At 36.7% G+C, this 22,636-nt stretch overlaps 1 protein-coding gene across 3 annotated transcripts in view; it reads right to left on the bottom strand.

Moving 5' to 3' along the window:
• Katna1 (katanin catalytic subunit A1) overlaps positions 1 to 22,636 on the bottom strand; it is a 45,664-nt gene that overhangs the window by 17,259 nt on the left and 5,769 nt on the right. For 2 of the 3 annotated variants that reach the window (XM_047557952.1, XM_047557953.1), the window contains exons 2-4: positions 13,189 to 13,363; positions 11,092 to 11,249; positions 6,062 to 6,240 (exon numbers count right to left, since the gene is read on the bottom strand). In XM_047557952.1, the coding sequence (XP_047413908.1) occupies positions 6,062 to 6,240; positions 11,092 to 11,249; positions 13,189 to 13,350 (499 nt within the window). In that variant the 5' untranslated portion in view covers positions 13,351 to 13,363. The remainder of the gene's footprint in view (positions 1 to 6,061; positions 6,241 to 11,091; positions 11,250 to 13,188; positions 13,364 to 22,636) is intronic. The other variant, XM_047557954.1, reaches the window with a different exon arrangement.

Here is a 22,636-nt window from a genome sequence, read left to right as displayed (position 1 = left end):
CATTTCTATGGTTGTACACAATGTAGATTCATACCATTCATGTAATCATAAATGTACATAGGGTAATGATGGCTGTCTCATTCCATCATTTTTCATACCCCCTCCCTCTCATTTCCTTCTACATATTCTAAAGTTTCCCCATTATTCTCTCATTCCCATCCCCACCCCCATTATAAATCACTCTCCACTTATCAGGGAATACATTCGGCCTTTGGTTTTTTGGGCTTAGCTTATTTCACTTAGCATGATATTCTCCATTCCATCCCATTTATTTGCAGTACGGAGAATCCTAAGAAAACTTGGCATGGATCCACCTTTTGACCCAGTTATCCCACTCCTCGGTTTATACCCCAAAGGACCTAAAATCAGCAAAATATTTAATCTTGAAAATAAAGTTGATCAAACACAGAAGGTGGTAAGAGATCATGAACAAAACCTCCAAGAACTATGGGACATCAAGAAAAAGACCAAAGTTAATAATTATTGGGATTGAGGAAGGCACAGACACAAACCAAAGGAATGAACAACCTATTCAATGAAATAATATCAGAAATTTCCCAAACTGAAGAATGAAATGGAAAATCAAATGCAAGAAGTTTACAGAACACCAAATGCACAAAATCACAACAGACCCACACCAAGGCACATTATAATGAAAATGCCTAACATACAAAATAAAGATAGGATTTTGAAGGCTGCGAGAGAAAAGCATCAAATTTCATATAGGGGAAAAGCAATACAGATATCAGCAGACTTCTCAACCCAGACTCTAAAAGCTAGAAGGGTCTGGAACAACATATTTCAAGCTCTGAAAGAACATGGTTGCCATCCAAGAATCCTATACTCCGCAAAACTAACCTTCAGATTTGAAGATGAAATAAAATCCTTCCATGATAAACAAAAGTGAAAAGAATTTACAAATAGAAAGCCTGCACTAAGAACATTCTCAAGAAATATTCCATGAGGAGGAAATGAAAACATCAATGTAGGTCAACAAAGGGAGGAACTACTTTAAAGGAAAACCCAATCCTAGGAGAAACCAAGTCAAGTTAAAAACCAAAAATAAGCCCAAATGACCGGGAATACAAATCATCTCTCTATAATAATCCTGAACGTTAATGCCTAAACTCATCAATCAAAAGACATAGCCTGGCAGATTAGATTAACAAGAAAAGACCCAACAATATACTGCCTTCAAGAGACTCATCTCATATAAAAGATACACACAGACTAAAGGTGAAAGGATGGGAAAAAACCTACCACGCACACGGACTCAGTAAAAAAGCGGGGGTTTCAATCCTTATATCTGATAAGGTGAACTTCAAGCCAAAGTTAATCAGAAGGGATAAAGAAGGACATTTCAAACTGCTTAAGGGAACCATAAATCAGGAAGACATAACAATCCTAAATATCTATGCCCCAAACAACGGTGCATCCATGTACATCAAACAAATCTTCCTCAATTCTAGGACTCAAAGAGATCACAACATAATAATTCAGGGTGACTTTAACACACTACTTTCACCACTGGATAGATCTTCCAAACAAAAACTAAACAAAGAAACCATAGAAGTCAATAACACAATAACTTAGACTTAATAGACATACAGAATATTCCATCCATCAATGAGAGAACACACTTTCTTCTCAGCAGCACATGATCTTTCTCTAAAATAGACCATATGTTATGCCACAAAGCAGCCCTTAGTAAAAGCAAAAAAAAAATAGAGATACTACCTTGTGTTCTATCAGATCACAATGGAGTGAAATTAGAAATCAATGACAAAATTAAAAAAAATCACTCCAACACTTGGAGACTAAATAATATGCTATTGAATGAAAACGTAGATAACAGAAAACATCAGGGAGGAGATAAAAGAAATTCTTAGAGGTAAATGAGAATGATGATACAACACATCAAAATCTCTGGGACACTGTGAAGCAGTACTAAGAGGAGAATTCATTGCACGGAGCACATTCAAGAAAAGAATAAAAAGTCAACATTTTATCTCAAAGCCCTAGAAAAAGTAGAACAACAGCGAAAGTAGTAGAAGACAGGAAATAATTAAAATCAAAGCTAAAATCAATGAAACTGAAACAAAAGAAACAATTCAGAAAATTGACAAAAAGTTGGTTCTTCGAAAAAGTAAACAAAATAGATAAACCCTTAGGCACACTAACAAAGAGGACAGAGAAAACTCAAATTACTGAAATTCCTGATATTAAAGGAAATATCATGACAGACACCACTGAAATACACAACATAATGAGAAGTTACTTTGAAAATCTATACTCCAACAAAATAGAAAAGATCAAAGACATTGACAAATTTCTAGAGACAAATGATCCTCCCAAACTGAACCAGGAAAAGAGATCGACTTCAAGCAATGAATAGAAGAAGCCATCAAAAGCCTACCAACCAAGAAAAGCCCAGGACTGGATGGATTCTCAGTCGAGTTCTACAAGACCTTCAAAGAAGAACTCATTCCAATATTCCTCAAAGTATTCCAGAAATAGAAAAGGAGGGAACCCTTCCAAACTCATTCTATGAAGCTAGTATCATCCTGATACCCAAGTCAGACAGAGAAACATGGAGGAAAGAAAATTTTAGACCAATATCTCTGATGAATATAGAAGCAAAAATCCTTAACAAAATTCTGGCAAATCGCATACAAAACATATTAAGAAGACTGTGTACCACATCAAGTGGGGTTCATCCTGGGGATGCAAGGTTGGTTTCAACACCTGGAAATCAATAAATGTAATTCATCACATCAGTAGACTTAAGATGAAGAATCATGATTATTTCAATTGACCATAGAGAAAGTGTTTGACAAAATACAACACCCCCTTCATGCTTTAAAACACTAGAGAAAATAGCGATAGTAGGAACTTACCTCAACATTGTAAAGATTATTTATGCTAAGCCCGTGGCCAACATCATTCTTAATGGAGAAAAACTGAAAGCATTCCCTTTAAACACTGGAACAAGACAGGGACACCTTCTTTCAGCACTTCGATTCAACATCATCCTTGAAATAACTAGCCAGGAGCAATTAGACAGACCAAAGACATTAAAGGATATAAATAGGAAAAGAACAACTCAAGCTGTCACTATTTGCTGATGACCTGATTCTCTATTTAGGGATCCAAAAAACTCCATCAGAAAACTTCTAGACCTCATAAATGAATTCAGCAAAACAGCAGGATATAAAATCAACACACATAAATCTAAAGCATTTTTATTCATAAGCGATGAAACATCTGAAAGAGAAATGAGGAAAACAACTCTGTTCACAATAGCCTCAAAAAAAATAAAATACTTGGGAATCAATCTAACCAAACAGGTGAAAGATCTCTACAATGAAAACTCCAGAACATATTAAAGAAAGAAACTGAAGGAGACCTTCGAAGATGGAAAGATCTCTCATGTTCTTGTATAGGCAGAATTAATATTATCAAAATGACCATACTTCCAAAGGTGCTATACAGATTTAATGCAATTCCAATGAAAATCCCAATGATGTTTCTCATAGAAATAGAGAAAGCGATCAGGAAATTCATCTGGAAGAACAAATGACCCAGAATAGCAAATGCAATCCTGGGCAGAAAGAGTGATGCAGGAGGTATCACAATACCAGACCTTAAACTCTCCAATGGAGCAACAGTAACAAAAACGGCATGGTATTGGAACCAAAATAGGTAGACCAATGGTACAGGATAGAAGACACAGAGACATACCTACTTTAAGTACAGTAATCTCATACTAGACAAAGGTGCCAAAAACTTACAATGGGAGAAAGATAGCCTCTTCAACAAATGGTGCTGGGAAAACTGGAAATCCAAATGTAGTAAAATGAAATTAAACCCCTATCTCTCACCCTGCACAAAACTCAACTCAAAATGGAACAAGGATCTAGGAATTAGACCTGAGACTCTTCATCAAATAGAAGAAAAAAGTAGGTCCGAATCTCCATCACATTGGTTTAGGACCAGATTCCTTAACAAGACCCCCTAGCTCAAGAAATAAAAGCAAGAATCAATAAATGGGATAGATTCAAACTAAAGAGCTTTTCTCAGCAAAGGAAACAATCAATAATGTGAAAAGAGAGCCTACAGAGTGGGAGAAAATCTTTTCCACACATACTTCAGACAGAGTCTTAATTTCTAAAGTTTATAAAGAACTTAGAAAACTTTACACCAAAAATACAAAGAACCCATTCAATAAGCAGGCTAAAGAACTGGGCACGTACTTCACAGAAGAAGATACACAGGTGACCAACAAATACATGAAAAAGCGCTCATCATCCCTAGTAATTAGAGAAATGCAAATTAAAACCACCCTAAGATTTCATCTCACTCCAATTAGAATGGCTATTATCAAGAACACAAGCAATAATAAGTGTTGGCGTGGGTGTGGGGAAAAAGGCACACTTGTACATTGCTGGTGGAGTTGCAAATTGGTGCAGCCACTCTGGAAAGCAGTATGGAGATTCCTCAGAAAACTTGGAATGGACCCACCATTTGACCCAGCTATCCCACTCCTCAGTTTACACCCAAAGGACTTAAAATTAGCATACAACAGCGATGCAGCCACATTAATGTTCACAGCAGCTCAATTCACAATAGCTAGATTGTGGAACCAACCTAGATGCCTTTCAACTGACGAATGGATAAAGAAACTGAGGTATATATACACAATGGAATATTATTCAGTCATAAAGAAGAATAAAATTATGGCATTTGCTGGTAAATGGATGAAGCTGGAAAATATCATGCTAAGTGAAACAGGCCAAGTCCAAAAAACCAAATGTTTTCTCTGATAAGTGGATCACCATATATGATAGGAGGGCGGGGGGGGGGGGGGCGGGGGGTTTGAAGAGAAGAATGAAGGAACTTTGGATGCAGTAGAGGAAAATGGGATGGAGTAGGTGGGGGATTGAAAGATAGTAGAATGAAACAGACAGTATTACCCTATGTATATATATGATTACGTGAATGGTGTGAATCTACATTGTATACAACCATAGAAATGAAAAGTTGTGCCCCATTTGAAAACAATGAATCAAAATGCAGTCTGTAAAAGTAAAAAAATTTTAATTAAAAAAAAGAAAAAAAAATTTTCCCTTAAAAAAAAAAAAGAAAATAAATAAAAAACAAAACAGGCAAAGTATTAATAATTGGTAAAATTAGGTCAAATATATAGAAATTCTTCAAGCCATTCCTGAGGCTGATCTGCTAATTTGAAACAATATCAAAATATAATTACAAATAACAGTCAAAAGTATTTGTTGAATGGTGACAGGGAAAACTCCCAGCCTGGGTGTAGGATGTCAAAGGTTTTATGACCATTCTGGCAAACTGATCATTAAAACTTACTGAAATTTGTATAGTCTTCATTTTTTCTTTTGGTATTTTTTTTAAGTCTTCCATTTTTAACGTCAAAAGACTTAAAAGTTTGCATACTGCAGTGAGGCAGCCACATCTATGTTGTAGCAGCACAATTCACAATAGCTAAACAAGGGAACCAACTTAGATGCCCTTCGATAGATGAATGGATCAAGAAAATGTGGTATATATACACAATGGAATATTATTCAGTCTTAAAGGAGAGTAAAATTATGGCATTTGCAATTGCAGATAAATGGATGGAGTTGGAGAATATCATGCTAATGAAATAAGCCAATCCCAAAAAACCAAAAGCCAAATGTGTTCTCTGATATGTGGATGCTGATCCACAATGGCAGGGGTGAGGGGTGTGGGGGAATGAATGGAGGAACTTTGGATTGGGCAGAGGGGAGTGAGGGGAGGGAAGGGAGCAGGGAAGTGGGAAAGATGGTGGAACGAGATTGACATCATTACCCTAGGTACTTGTATGATTGCATGAATGGTATGACTCTTCATCGAGTACAACCAGAGAAATGAACGGTTGTCTCCATTTGGGTACAATGAATCAAAATGCCTTCTGCTGTCATGTATAACCGATTATAACAAAATTTTAAAAAGTCTTCATTTTTAAAGATAAAAAATAATTCATTTGTGAATATCAGTACCATTTACCTTTCCTCTCTTCCTTTATTCTGTTCTTTCTTTTCACGACAACGAACAGCTTTCCCTCTATCATTGTGAAGATTTTGTGCAGATGGACGGTGAACTCTGACAGTTGTATTTGGGCGGTTACCATGTGGTTTAGGGTCACTGTACTGAGGAGACTGGCGTTTTCTAGGTCCTGGTGAGGGTCTAATCAAACAAAAATCATTAAATCATCATCATATCCTGGATTTAGTTCAAATATGAACATAGAATGTAAGTTCAAGTCATGAACTAAAGAAAGCAAGGTAAAAACTGAACAGCAAGACAGGAATAAACAAATCTCAGAATACTGAAACCTAAGACCTGAAGTTTCAATCTGATATGGTGGTTGTGATTTAATGAGCAAATGCAGGAGAGTTACATTATAGAAATAATGAAGGGAAAGTAATGGACACCTACTTAAAAAGGACAGTGCTGTATATAAAATATGAATGAAAAATTAGCCTAAGTGCTGGAAAATGAAAAAAGAGCAATTATCAGAGAAGAGTGTTTTATTTAAAAAAAAAAAAAAAAAAAAGGCAAAGAAAATGGCACAGAGCCGGATGCGGTGGTGCATGCCTGTTATCCCAGCGGCTTAGGCAGCTGACGCAGGAGTATCACAAGTTCAAAGTCAGTCTCAGCAACTTAGCAAGGTACTTAGGCAGCTCAGTGAGACTCTGTCTCTAAGAAAATATAAAAAGGCTGGGGATGGGAATGTGACTCAGAGGTTGAGCATCCCTGAGTTCAACCCCTGGTACCAAAAGAATAAAAAGAAGAAGAAGAAAAAGAAAATGGCACAAATATTGAATTCATATTCATCCACTGATATAAGCAATTTGGTGTCATTTTATTTAAATACATCATAATTATCATGCTTTAATTAATAAAGTTTTAATCATTTTCCATTTTAAAAAAACTGGTATCAGCACTAGCTGTGGACAGTTGCAGAACTCATGTATGTTTACATACATCATCTTTATTTCTGTGTCAGAATTTGGACATCTGAAATATTTATTAGGCTGCTACTATGCTCCTAGACATCACTGGGCCCATTAAAAAGGGGCAAAAAAATAAAAAAGGAAGGGGATCCTGTCCTCAAATACCTCAGAGTATATTTCAACCAAAAGAAGATATTTAAGACTAGAGAAGTCTACCAGAAGATGTGAAACGGACCTAATGCAAAGCAACAGAAACGGCCTCATGAAGACAGAAAATAACCCGGGCCTGTAAACACAGGACTTGAAGTAGACAAGAGGGAACAATTGCAGACAAGAAAATCCATAAAGAAAAGCAAAGAAATAAAAATGAACTCAACCAATGTAAAGGATTATAAAGAGACAAGCCTGGGCTGAGGTTGTAGCTCAAAGGTAGCACACTTGCCTCACACATGTGAGTTACTAGGTTCAAGCCTCAGGACCACATAAATATAAATACATAAAATAAAGGTATTGTGTCCATGTACAACAACAAAAAAAATTTTTTAAAGGAGAGAGAGAGAGAGAGAGAGAGAAGTCTGACAGGTAATGGTGAGGATTAAGAGACGGTATTATAGGTAAGGTAGTTTGGTGAGCAGATGATATGAACCAGTTCAAGACTAATCTTTCTGAAACACTTGCAGTGGATTCATCCAACTGCCAACAAGAAGCCACTGAAAAGGTTCAGTTTTAGACTAACACTGAAAAAGAGATACTGATAAAATGCAAAGTGCAGGGAGACGTTCGTAGGTGACAGATGTTAAAAAGACATGAGGGCCTAGCTTAAGGTAGTAGCAGGGAGAAGAGTCTGAGAGGTGGCCTTTCTCAGGTGGCATTAAGTGGAGACCTGAAAAAAATTAAAGAACAAGTCACCAAATATTGGAGCAGAAGGAAAGGGAAGTGAAAGCACTGAAGCATTCATATGTGTGGCTTGTTTAAGGAACAAAAACAAAAACACCTCATCTATCCTTATTTCTATTTCTGAAATTAAGAAAAAAAATGTGGAAAAAGGTTTACTCACAGACATTCACTGAAACTTTATTTATAGTAATGAAAAAATGGAAAACAAGCAATCAGTACTTGGTTAACTACACAGGTTACATCCACCCAGAAGAGTAGAAAACAACCTTTAGAAACTTTAGAAAGAGGCAGAGAAAAACGTTTGACATTGCTTCTAAATCATCAATGCTTACCATATGAAGAACACATCAATGTACCTAAGATTAAGTTTCCTCATCAGAAATTTATATAAAGCAATTAATGCACTGCCTGGCACATGGTAAATATGCAGTGATTATTGCCTATTAACCTTTCCTTAGAGAGGTACAATGTTGCTGGGTGCAGTGGCACACACCTGTAATCCAGCCACTCCAGAGGCTGAGGCAGGAGAATCACAAGGTCCAAGTCAGTCTCGGCAACTTACTTAGGTCCTAAGTAACTTAGTAAGATCCTGTCTCTAAATAAAATAGAAAAAAAAAAAGGAGGGCTGGGGATGTGGCTCAGTGGTTAAGCACCCTGGGTTCAATCCCTATAACAAAATAATTAAATTTAAAAAGGTACAATTGTTGTGAATTATGGATATTACAACTACTACTGTGAAAATAAACAATTCATAAAAAAAAAAAACAGAAAGAAATAGGCTAGAATAACTGTGATTTCCTCCCTACTTCCGTGAATCTTCCTATTTTTCTTTCTTTTTTTTTTTTTTGTGGGGTGGGCACCAGGGATTGAACTCAGGAGCACTGGACCACTGAGCCACATCCCCAGCCCTATTTTATATTTCATTTAGAATCTCACTGAGTTGCTTCGCACCTTGCTTTTGCTGAGGCTGGCTTTGAATTCCAGATCCTCCTGCCTTACCCTCCCAAGCTTCTGGGATTATAGGACTGTGTCACCGTACCTGTCTATATTTTTCTTTAATGAGCCCATTGTACTTTTTAAAAAGTGAATTATGAAATGTAACAGAAAATACAATTTATATGAAACTGCTTATGAGCAAGGAAAAAGATAGTACATATTCAAAATATAAAAGGAATCAATAACATATAAGAAACGATAAAAGAATTAATACTTTTATCTGGAACTGATAAAATTGATTCTTTAAGAATCAAGTCATTAATTGATCTTAAATGCAGGCATATTTTGGTATGGGAATTCTCAAAGTGTGACTCATGGACCAGAGGCATCAGAATTACTTGCAGATTCCTGGGTTTCACCTGCTGTTACATATCAGATTCCCTCAAAGTGATGCCTCCCAAATCCACATTTTTTTAACTGTTTTCCAGAGATCGCATGTATGCTAGTTGGAGGACTATTATGGCAGAGAGCCAGCTGTGAATCATTATTATAAAATGCAATATATCTGGGCTCAAATGTTAGATCTGTCAGTATTGGTTTTATAATATTGGGAAAAAGTTACCTAAACACATGTAGCTTCGTTTTTTCCTAAATTATAGAAAATATATGAATTACTTGGAAGGTTAAGTGTGAGAATAAATAACATAGCAGCCTAAATAGTACTCAGAATACTCTGGATGCTCAATATCCAGCACAATCAAAGTCTAAAAGTTACCATGACAGAATGTTCAAATTGAAAACCATCTAAGTCATGTCCTAAATGCAAGGTTCTCAAGCCAATTGTTAGGGGGGGCAAAGAATCCAGAAGTCACAATGTTCCTTCCAGAAAGACATGACACATTTATATATTTAAATCCACAATACAAATTTGGAAATCTTTTATGTGTGTGAAATAGATAACTGACATCTACCTGCATGCCTGTCTGTTAAAAATTAGCAGTGAAACTAAGCATGACTGGCTGTTGAAAACATTTCAGTAACTACCAATTTCATTAATTTGTTCATTTGCAGGCACTTGGTTATAGGAAACTGGGGGGAAGATGCCAGAGGAAACCCTAAAACAGACATTTATCTTTTATTTTTCCTCTGTGAATTAAAAATGCCACATTTTGCCAAACCTGGTGGCACATGCTTATAATCCCAGTGACTTGGGAGGCTGAGGCAGAAGGATCCCAAGTTCGAGGCTGGCCTGGACAACTTAGTGAGACCCTGTCTCAAAATAAAAAAATAAAATAGAAAGGGCTGGAGATATAGTTCAGTGGTAAAGTGCCTCTGCATTCAATCCCCAGTATATAGCCAAAGAAGAAGGAAAAAAAGCCATTTTTCAATTTTAGCTTATACTAAATAGCAGTAGTCAGAAAGCTTGTTTAAGAAACACTGTTTGCATAACTACTTCCTCACCTAAGAAAAACCTGAGGGTTTGAAAAATTCTATTATTTTCTCAAAGCCAGAGATGGTAGCAAAGACAGAAACGGAGCCCAGTTATTTCTTCCAGTCCTATTTTCCTTCCATAAGATAACATCGTCTCTGCTAATGTTCAGCTCATTCACAAAGACGTTTTTGTTTGGTACTGGGGATTGAACCAGAGGTCCTTAACCATGAGCCATGTTACCAGTCTTTTTTACTATTTATTCTTTTTTTTTTTTTTTTTTTTTGGTGCTGGGGATCGAACCCAGGGCCTTGGGCTTGTGAGGCAAGCACTCTACCAGCTGAGCTATATCCCTAGCCCCTGCTTTGAACTTCCAATCCTCCTGCCTCAACCTCCTGAGCTACTGGGATTACAGGCGTGTGCCACCTTGCCTGGGCACAAAGGCATATTTTTTACTTATTTCCACCAAAATGTTAATTCTTGAAATAGGTCAGAGTCACAAGGTACACAATTCAACAATTATAAAAGGGTATTTCAGAATGTCCCTCCCATTCTTATCTGTCAGCCCCCAGTCTTCCTCTTAGATATGACCAATGCTCTGTTTTTTTTGGACTGATTGATTTCTTTTTTCTTTGCAGTATTAAGAATTGAACCAAGGGGCGCTTGACCAATGAGCTACATAGCCAAACCTTTTTAAATTTTTTGTTTTGAGACAGGGTTTTGCTAACTTGTTTCCTGCCTCAGTTTCCTGATATGCTGGGATTACAGATGTGTACCATCACACCCAACTAACTGGTTTTCTAAAAGGTCTCCACTTACCTTCTTTCGACAGGTACAGGCAAGGACCAAACTTCTCCCTCAGAAGCCGGAAGCTCATGTTGTGCAGCTTTCAAGGGAGTGCTATCCAGTTTAAAGCTCTCTAGTGTTTTCATGATATCCTTCACATGCTTAGCTTCCACATTTATTTCCTGCCAAACCTAGTTTCAAAGAAATAACATGTTTTTTAAACTTCTGTAACTAAGAAACCATGGCCAACATTAAATAGCACCATTTATTAGAGATGTTAGAAACCTCCATTTTGTTACCATATATCCAGTAAAGCACATCCACATATTCTGTCAAAATTTTAATAATGGTTCCTTAATTCTGTTTTCAATGGCAAAATTAATTCTGTTAAAATGTATTAAATTAAACAGTTAATTAAACTGTTACTTAGTCTTTATTACAACTGTGTAACAAATTCAAAGTTAACTAATGTTAACATTTGACAAAAATAAAACATTTGCAAGTTGTCCTTTGATAGTTTTTATGCTATTTAATGACCAAAACCCACTAAAATTTCATAACTCAAATCTCATGGATTCAATATAAATTAGAAAGTAACAATTTTTGATTATTAAAACTCATATCAAAAATATGGACTCAAAAGACAAATGTCTCAATTTACATACAACCAAAGTACTTTTAAATGGCAGTCTTGATTCAATTTAAAAGCTATAAATGGTAATGATTACACATTACTAATCTATATTATTGAACTATACTTAAAATGGTTTACTTGGTCAATTTTGTTATGTATATTTACTAAAATTTTTAAAATGGAAAAAAATCCTCTGTGTGTGTGTGTGTGTGTGTGTGTGAGAGAGAGAGAGAGAGAGAGAGAGAGAGAGAGAGAGACAGAGAGACAGAGAGAGACAGAGACAGAGAGAGAAAGGTAGGTACTGAAATGAAGTTTAGATAAAGCCCCCTTGGGTTTAATCCCCAGTACTCAAACAAACAAAACCAAAAAAAACACTTAAATGATTAATTTTATGTATCTTTACAAAATCTTAGCTTTTCAAGAAAAAGTGTCTGGCCTAACAACGAAAAGTCTAAAGAGTCTTTCACTAATAGACTTTTTTTTTATTATCGGGGATTGAATCCAGGGGTGCTAAACCACTGAGCCACATCCCTAGTCTCTTTTTCCTTTTGAGACAGGGTTGATTAGAATCTCACTAAATTGCTGAGGCTGGCCTTGAACTTGCAATCCTTTGGTCTCAATTTCTCAAGTTGCTGGGATTACAGGTGTGTACCACCAAGCACACACCAAGTCCAGCACAAACTGAAGACTACTTATGAAATGAAATTTTCCCCTTTTGGTAATATAAAGGATATGGAAGAGCACATTTAGGGGAAGAGGAAGAAGTTAAGTCCAAAGAGATAGAATATTTCCCACTAAGAAATCAAAGACAAATACAGTAGAATATTTAAAAAGAACTTAGGGAATAATATTCCATCTAGAAGATCAGTTCAAAAAGACCATTAATTTTTGTAGCACTCCTTTACTGTTGTGACAGATGAACCTTGCTGCAAATGTCACCCTCAACCAGACTCCTAAATTCTATAGTTTCTACCTATAAATTTCTGTTGATGCTCAGTGGTTAAAGTTCCTCAAATGGGATTCAAATATGATCTGCATTGTAAAAGTTCTATAGGGAATATGGTACCTAAGTGAGATTTGCGCATCAACTGCAATTTCAACAATAGCTTAACATAGTCAACTCTAATTTTAGGTAAAAATCTAATCTAAAAAAATTTTTAATCAAAAAATTACTTCCTAAAACTTCTAAAATAAAATGTATTTTAACAGAATAATTAAGTAGAGCTTATAATACTACTAAAAGTAAAAGAGGATTATTACTAATATATTAAAAAATTTCAAGTAACACTACAAATCCATGTAATAAATCATACACTCCTTTTTTTCCCCTGCAATGCTGGGAATCAAACCCAGGGCACTGCATATGCTAGGCAAGTGCTCTACATAAATCATATACTCTTAATGTGTAACTTTATGTAGCATTGATGATTAGATCTAAATTTTCTCTTAGATCCAATGTACACAGCCATTAAAACTTATAGTATCATGATCCTCACCTGTTGCCATTTCTGCTGGAGGTATGTGTCTTTGACTGAGTATAGATATTTGTTCATTTGGTCAAGAACTCCCTGATAATAGACCATTGCAGAGTCGTAGTTTCCCAGCAATGCATATTCACGAGCCAATTTTACATTCTCACTAATCATAAGAAGACTCATACTCAACTGTAAGCTAAAAAAAAGGGGGGGAAAAAAACCATTTTCATTATACAAGTACCACAGAGTTTTAAAAAATTATAGTTTCCGGTGTTTACTCAAGAAGCTCACACAGATAGTACTTTCAATCCTTATACATTTGCTCCTACCCTTTCCATTCCTTAAAGAAATATCTTAGTTCTGACATCCAAACCCTAAACCCTACCGATGTGTCACAGACCAGTTCAGATAGCAATTCTCTCAGTTGTGTACTTCCCAATTCCTATGTTCAAAAATAAATGTTTCCTCTTCCAAAGTTCCTTGGTACTTGTCTATAGTTACTCCATATGTCTTATCTCTGTTATATTGAGTTCGTGGGTTTTTTTCTTTTTTCTTAGTATTGGGGATTGAACCCAGAGAAACTCTACCTCTGAGCTACATTCCCAGCTCTTTTTTATTTTTATTTTGAGAAAGGAACTCACCAAGTTGCCCAGGCTGGCCTAGAATTTGTGATCCTCCTGTTTTAGCCTCTGGAGTAACTGGGATTACAGGCATGTGCCACCATGCCCAGGTTAAACTAAGTCTTTGAAAACAGGATATGTACTGAAAGATATGAGACTACAGCCTCAGTGCATGCCACATGATCTTACTAAACATCTGCAGACCTGGAGGATCACAAGTTTAAGGCTATTCTCAGCAATTTAGCGAGACCCTCAACAACTTAGTAAGACCCTGTTTCAAAATAACTAACTAACTAACTAAATAAATAAATAGGTAGGAATGTAGAAGGACTGACCGGGGTGTAGCTTGGTGGTAAAGTGCCCCTGGGTACAATTTCCAGTATCACATAAACAAACATCTGCAGAACCAAAGTTGAATGTTACATCCTGTTTTGGAGGCAGTATCAAGTTACAAAAAATCTATGCATTTTGAAATTATAAAAGTCATCATTAGAATTATAATTCTGCCACCTTTGTCAAGACCCTTACTTTTTTCTAAGCCTCTGTTTTTAAATCTTGGATAGCAGCCAGGCATGGTGGCACAATTTAGCAAAATCTTAAGCAATTTTGTTAGACCCTGTCTCAAATTTAAGAACAGTAATAGAGAAGGGGGCCGGGTACAGTGGTTCACACCTGTAATCCCAGTGGCTTGGATGATGAGTTCAAAGTCAATATCAGCAACTCTGTGAGGTCCTAAGCAACCTAGTGAGATCCTGTCTCAAAAGATAAAAAGTCTGGGGATGTGGCTCAGTGGTTAAATGCCCTAGGTTCAATCCCTGATACCACCGCAAAAAAAAAAAAAAAAATTGGGAAAGGGGCTGAGGAGGTAGCTCAGTGGTAAAGTGTCCCTGGGCTCAACTGCCAGCACAAAAAAACAACAAAGCAAAACAAAACAAAACAAAAAAAATTGGGATAGTAACTACTTACTTCTATTTTGCAAAGTCAGTGTTCAATTAAAGTTAAATGCATCCTTCTGGAAACTTTCTACAAATTAGGACATAGCCTAATCTTTACACTTAGTAGAATATGAATATACGGACATAGACATAAATAATTAGTGTAGGCATTTATAAAAGTTGACTGTGTTAATGTGGACAGTGCTTGCCATTATTTATTGACTAATCAGAAAAGAGAATTTCAAAGTTAGAAGGATCTATGTGCTTTTTATTTTTTTATTTTTTTTTATTTTTTTTTTTATTTTTTTTTCTACAAAAACATTTATTGATAATATATATCAAAAAGTTTGAATTAAAAGCAGACATAAACATACTAACCAACCAATATACTATTGATACCATATTTTTAAAATGTAGAATTCTTGGAAAGTAAGCCTTAAAATTTTTTCAAGTTCTAAAGTTCTTTTTTTTTTTTTTTTTTTTACGTTTACATAGGGTAATGATGTTTATTATATTTTTCCCCTCCCCCCCACCCCTCCCACCCCTCCCACCCCTCTTTTCCCTCTACACAGTCCTTCTTTCCTTCATTCTTACTGCTCTCCTTAGCCTAACTCTAAACCTAACCCTAAACCTAATGCTAGCCCCTCCCACCCCCCATTATATGTCCTCATCCGCTTATCAGCGAGATCATTCGTCCTTTAGTTTTTGAGATTGGCTTATCTCACTTAGCATGATATTCTCCAATTTCGACCATTTGCCTACAAATGCCATAATTTTATCATTCTTCATTGCGGAGTAATATTCCATTGTATAAATATGCCACAGTTTCTTTATCCATTCATCAACTGAAGGGCATCTAGGTTGGTTCCACAATCTGGCTATGGTGAATTGAGCAGCAATGAACATTGATGTGGCTGTATCTCTGTAGTATGCTGATTTTAAGTCCTTTGGGTATAGGCCAAGGAGTGGGATAGCTGGGTCAAATGGTGTTTCCATTCCAAGCTTTCTGAGGAATCTCCACACTGCTTTCCAGAGTGGTTGCACTAATTTGCAACCCCACCAGCAATGTATGAGTGTTCCTTTTTCACCACATCCTCGCCAACACCTATTGTTGCTTGTATTCTTGATAATCGCCATTCTAATTGGGGTGAGATGAAATCTTAGGGTAGTTTTGATTTGCATTTCCCTTATTACTAGGGATGTTGAACATTTTTTCATATATCTGGTGATTACTTGTACATCTTCTTCTGTGAAGTGTCTGTTCATTTCCTTAGCCCATTTGTTGATTGGATTATTTGTATTCTTCGTGTAGAGTTTTTTGAGTTCTTTATAGATTCTGGAAATTAGCGCTCTATCTGAGGTATGGTTGGCAAAGATATTCTCCCACTCTGTAGGCTCTCTCTTCACATTTCTGATAGTTTCCTTTGCTGAGAGAAAGCTTTTTAGTTTGAATCTATCCCAGTTGTTTATTCTTGCTTTTATTTCTTGTGCTATGGGAGTCCTGTTAAGGAAATCTGATCCTGAGCCAACAAGTTGAAGATTTGGACCTACTTTTTCTTCTATAAGATGCAGGGTCTCTGGTCTGATTCCGAGGTCCTTGATCCATTTTGAGTTGAGTTTTGTGTAGGGTGAGAGATAGGGGTTTAGTTTCATTCTATTGCATATAGTTTTCCAGTTTTCCCAGCACCATTTGTTGAAGAGGCTATCTTTTCTCCATTGCATATTGTTGGAACCTTTGTCTAGTATGAGAAAATTGTATTTATTTGGGTTTGTGTCCATGTCCTCTATTCTGTACCATTGATCTACCTGTCTATTTTGGTACCAATACCATGCCGTTTTTGTTACTATTGCTTTGTAGTAGAGTTGAAGATCTGGTATTGCAATACCCCCTGCTTCGCTCTTGCTACTGAGGATTGCTTTAGCTATTCTAGGTTTTTTATTCTTCCAGATGAATTTCATAATTGCTTGCTCTATTTCTGCGAGGTACATCATTGGGATTTTAATTGGAATTGCATTGAATCTGTATAGAACTTTAGGTAGTATAGCCATTTTTACGATATTAATTCTGCCTATCCAGGAACATGGGAGATCTTTCCATCTTCTAAGGTTTTCTTGAATTTCTTTCTTTAGTGTTCTATAGTTCTCATTGTAGAGGTCTTTCACCTCTTTTGTGAGATTGATTCCCAAGTATTTTATTTTTTTTCGATGCTATTGTGAATGGGGTAGTTTTCCTAATTTCTCTTTCTGAAGATTCATCACTTATGTATAAAAATGCATTGGATTTATGAGCATTGATCTTGTAACCTGCTACTTTACTGAATTCACTTATGAGTTCTAAAAGTTTCTGGTGGAATTTCCAGGTTCCTCTAAATATATAATCATGTCATCAGCGAACAGGGATAGTTTGAGTTCTTCTTTTCCTATTCGTATCCCTTTAATTTCTTTGGTTTGTCTGATTGCTCTGGCTAGAGTCTCAAGGACGATGTTGAATAGAAGCGGTGAAAGAGGGCATCCCTGCCTTGTTCCAGTTTTTAGGGGGAACGCTTTCAGTTTTTCACCATTTAGAATGATATTAGCCATGGGCTTAGCGTAGATGGCCTTTATAATGTTTAGGAATGTTCCCATTACCCCAATTTTTTCTAGTGTTTTGAGCATGAAGGGATGCTGTATTTTATCAAATGCTTTTTCTGCATCTATTGAAATAATCATGTGATTCTTAACTTTAAGTCTGTTGATATGGTGAATGACATTTATTGATTTCCGAATGTTGAACCAACCTTGCATCCCTGGGATAAAACCCACTTGATCGTGGTGCACTATCTTTGTAATATATATTTGTATGCGATTTGCTAAAATTTTGTTGAGAATTTTTGCATCGATGTTCATTAAGGATATTGGTCTGAAATTTTCTTTCCTTGATGTGTCTCTGTCTGGTTTAGGTATCAGGGTGATATTGGCTTCATAGAACGAGTTTGGTAGGGTTCCCTCCTCTTCTATTTCATGGAATAGTTTGAGGAGTATTGGAATGAGCTCTTCTTTAAAGGTTTTGTAGAACTCGGCTGAGAACCCATCTGGTCCTGGACTTTTCTTTGTTGGTAGGCTTTTGATGACCTCTTCTATTTCATTGCTTGAAATTGGTTTATTTAAGTTGTGTATGTCCTCCTCGTTCAGTTTAGGTAGTTCATATGTCTCTAGAAATTTGTTGATGTCTTCAAGGTTTTCTGTTTTGTTGGAGTATAGATTTTCGAAATAGCTTCTAATTATGTTTTGTATTTCACTCGTGTCTGTTGTGATGTTTCCTTGTTCATTCCGAATTTTAGTAATTTGAGTTTTCTCCCTCTTTCTCTTTGTTAGTGTGGCTAAGGGTTTATCAATTTTATTTATTTTTTCAAAGAACCAACTATTTATTTTATTAATTTTTCCGATTGTTTCTTTTGTTTCGATTTCGTTGATTTCGGCTCTGATTTTAACTATTTCCTGTCTTCTACTACTTTTGGTATTGGTCTGCTCTTCTTTTTCTAGGGCTTTGAGCTGTAGTGTTAACTCGTTTATTTGTTGATTTCTACTTCTTTTTTTGAATGCACCCCATGAAATAAATCTTCCTCTAAGTACTGCTTTCATAGTGTCCCAGAGATTTTGATATGATGTGTCTTTGTTCTCGTTTACTTCTAAGAATTTTTTTATTTCCCTCCTGATGTCTTCTGTTATCCATTCATCATATAATAGTGTATTATTTAGTCTCCAGGTATTGGAGAAGTTTCTGTTTTTTATTCTGTCATTTATTTCTAATTTCAATCCATTATGATCTGATAGAGTACAAGGTAGTATCTCTATCTTCTTGTATTTACTAACAGTAGCTTTGTGGCATAAAATATGGTCTATTTTAGAGAAGGATCCATGTGCTGCTGAGAAGAAAGTGTATTCATTCTTTGTTGGATGGTATATTCTATATATGTCCGTTAAGTCTAAATTGCTGATTGTGTTGTTGAGATCTATAGTTTCTTTATTCAATTTTTGTTTGGACGATCTATCCAGTGGTGAGAGAGGTGTGTTAAAATCGCCTAGTATTATTGTGTTGTGGTCTATTTGATTTCTGGAATTGAGAAGGATTTGTTTGACGTACGTGGATGAGCCAATGTTCGGGGCATAGATATTTATGATTGTTATGTCTTGCTGATTTATGCTTCCCTTAAGCAGCATGTAATGTCCTTCTTTATCCCTTCTGACTAGTTTTGGTTTGAAGTCCACATTATCTGAGATGAGGATGGATACTCCAGCTTTTTTGCTGTGTCCGTGTGCATGGTATGTTTGTCCCCATCCTTTCACCTTTAGTCTATGGGTGTCTCTTTCTATGAGATGAGTCTCTTGCAGGCAGCATATTGTTGGATTTTTCTTTTTAATCCAATCTGCCAGTCTGTGTCTTTTGATTGATGAATTCAGGCCATTAACATTCAGGGTTATTATTGTGATATGATTTGTATTCCCAGTCAATTGACTCATATTTGTTTTTGACATGATTTGGTTTCTCCTTTATTTGGCTATTCCTTTAGGCTAGCGCCTCCTGTTGCTGATTTGCATCGTTGTTTTTCATCTCTTCCTCATGGAATATTTTGCTGAGAATGTTCTGTAATGCTGGCTTTCTTTTTGTAAATTCCTTTAGCTTTTGTTTATCATGGAAGGATCTTATTTCATCGTCAAATTTGAAGGTAAGTTTTGCTGGGTATAAGATTCTTGGTTGGCATCCATTTTCTTTCAGGGCTTGGTATATGTTGTTCCAGGCCCTTCTAGCTTTTAGGGTCTGGATTGAAAAATCTGCTGATATTCTTATTGGTTTCCCTCTGAATGTAATTTGATTCTTTTCTCTCGCGGCCTTTAAAATTCTGTCTTTATTTTGTATGTTAGGTATTTTCATAATAATGTGCCTTGGTGTGGGTCTGTTGTAATTTTGTATGTTTGGAGTTCTATAAGCCTCTTGTACTTGGTTTTCCATTTCGTTCTTCAGATTTGGGAAATTTTCTGTTATTATTTCATTGAATAGATTGTTCATTCCTTTGGTTTGTTTCTCTAAGCCTTCCTCAATCCCAATAATTCTCAAATTTGGCCTTTTCATGATATCCCATAGTTCTTGGAGATTCTGTTCATGATTTCTTACCATCTTCTCTGTTTGTTCCACTTTGTTTTCAAGGTTAAATATTTTGTCTTCAATGTCTGAGGTTCTGTCTTCCAGGTGTTCTATCCTATTGGTTATGCTTTCTATGGAGTTTTTAACTTGGTTTATTGTTTCCTTCATTTCAAGGATTTCAGTTTGGTTTTTTTTCAGTATCTCTAACTCTTTATTGAAATGATCTCTTGCTTCCCGTATTTGGTCTTTTAACTGTTGATTGGTGCGATCATTTAATGCCTGCATTTGCTCTTTCATCTCCTCCTTCAATGTCTGCATTTGCTCTTTCATCTCCTCATTAGCTTCCCTGATCATTTTAATTACGTACATTCTGAACTCCCTTTCTGACATTTCTTCTGCTGTGCTGTCATTGGGTTTTATTGATGTAGTATCTAGGTTTGTTTGGGACATTTTCTTCCCTTGTTTTCTCATAATGGTCAGTTGTCAGTGGGACCCTGAGATATTGCAGTTTTCCACTATTGGCTTATAGTGTCCCAGTAGATTTCCAGTGTATCACCTCCCAGCCTTCAGTAGCCTGATGTCTTGGAGGAATCTGATAAAGCAGCTCATTCGAAGAATACTGCCCCTAGCCCCCTACTGGTTCCACGTTTTGGAACTGGCTCTGTGCGGAAATGCTCTCACTGTGGGCCTGCACCGTGCAGCTGGCCGTGTGGGAAGAGCCCACTGCCGGAGTGTGGAAGACTACCTTGGGAAGACTCAAGCTGCCCTGCCCGGCTCTGCTAAGCCACCTCTATCTGGGCCTGCCACCCGGGCCGAGCTTTACCCAGTGGGCAGACTCACCCGTGGCTCCACTTCAGTCCGAGTCTCTCAATGCCTCCCCTTCTTAACTCCTGGGTTGTGGAGCGACCGGGGGTGCAGTCTCCCTCTAGGCCGCCATCTTGGGTCGCCCCGTGAAGAGAGCCCGCAGCCGGAGTGGGCAGAGCCGCCTGAAGAGGTCTCCGGCTGCCCTGCCCTTATCCCTGAGGCTGATTGCAGATCGAGGCTCTCCGCTGGTTCTTTGCAGGAGTACACTGCACTGCAGCGGCTCCGGGACTCGGAGCCTGCTCTGTTCAGACAGGCTCTCACTAGCGGGTCAGTTCCGTTCCGAGAACCTGGAGAAGCTCTCTATGTGCTTTTTAGAGTGTAACAATTTGAATTTTGATTGGGGCTATCAGAATATTAAAGAAAAGCAAATATGAAACACTGGTAAAAGAACTGGTATTGTTACTTATGAACTCACTGTGTGTATAAGTTAAGTTGTTTAAAATAAATGAAGTTTCAAGTCTGGGAAACTAAAATGGTGAAGAAATCATGAAAGATGAGAAGAAAGCTGAGGAGACAGAACTACAAAAGAGAATTATTTTTTACTCCTTTTGTACCTCAGTAGGATATCCAAATAGATGTGTCTTATAGATTAATGAAGATATCTTCTAAATGGGGACCCTTCTAACTAGATTAATTTACTCTAGCCAGAGGTATTTTCTTTTTTTTTATTTGTTCTTTTTTGTTATACATGACATTAGAATGTATTTTGACATATCAGCCATATATGGAGTATAACCCATTCTTGTGGTTGTACATGATGTGAAAGTTACAATGGTCCTGTATTCCTATATGAATGTAGGAAAGTTATGTCTGATTCATTCTACTGTTTCTCCCATTGCCACTCTCCTCCTCTCCCCGCATTCCCCCCTGTTCCTTTCAGTGAACCTCCACTCCACTCCCTGCCTACTGTGAATCAGCATTTACATATCAGAGAGCACATTTGGCCTTTGGTTTTGGGGGATTGGCTTATTTTACTTAGCATGGTAGTCTCTAGTTCCATCCATTCACTGGCAAATGCCAGAATTTCATTCCTCTTTATGACTGAGTAATATTCCATTGTGTATATGTACCACATGAGAGGGATTTTCTAAATTGTGCTAATGCTTATTTTTATTTTTCATTTTATTTTCATTTTATATTTTTGTGATATTGGGGATTGAACCCAGAGCCTCAAGCACTCTACCACTAAGCAACATCCCCAGCCCAAAATTGTGCTTCTTGACACCCAACTCCCCACCCCACCCATGGTTAACACCAAGTGACACAACAAAGTTTAAATCTGATACAAAAGACAATAGTTCTTATGGTCTGTATATTTACTTTCTTTACTCCTGAATCAATTTCACTCTCGTAAATGTTCCAGAGAAAGATTACACAGATCCCTAAAGTCTGTTAATGATGGAACTCTTTGAGAAATCAAGGAGTTGGAGCCAGCCTAGATGGATTCCCTGCTAGGGGAATGTTATGGATACCTACTGTGGAATACCAGAGCAGATGGTATTAACAAGTTATAGATAGCAATATGGACAGATCATCAAACTGTATAGTTGGGTTAAAAAAAAATTGAACAATGCCTAAATCTCAATAGCATTTCAATAATTAAAAAATACATATAATGTATAAGCACTTATTTTTAAAGGATACATACATAGCCAAGAATAAATGTATATATAGCACACATTGGCCTATGGAGGGTGGGGAAGGAATTTGAATGCAGAAACTAGATGAAGAATAGGGCAAAACAATAAATACATATTATACATATGTATAATATAGGGCAAAACAATAAATACATATACAATAAATACATCAGCTCATCCCTACCAAACACAACAACAACAAAACTTTTAGCCATCTTAGATGCCCTGGGCCTCTAACATGACTCTCCATTACCTCTGCTTCTTGGTATCTATACCCTTTTGTAATTA

This window comes from Sciurus carolinensis, chromosome 7 (genome assembly GCF_902686445.1).
Source record: "Sciurus carolinensis chromosome 7, mSciCar1.2, whole genome shotgun sequence".
Lineage (NCBI taxonomy): Eukaryota > Metazoa > Chordata > Mammalia > Rodentia > Sciuridae > Sciurus > Sciurus carolinensis.
This window is presented reverse-complemented; position numbering and strand designations above follow the sequence as displayed.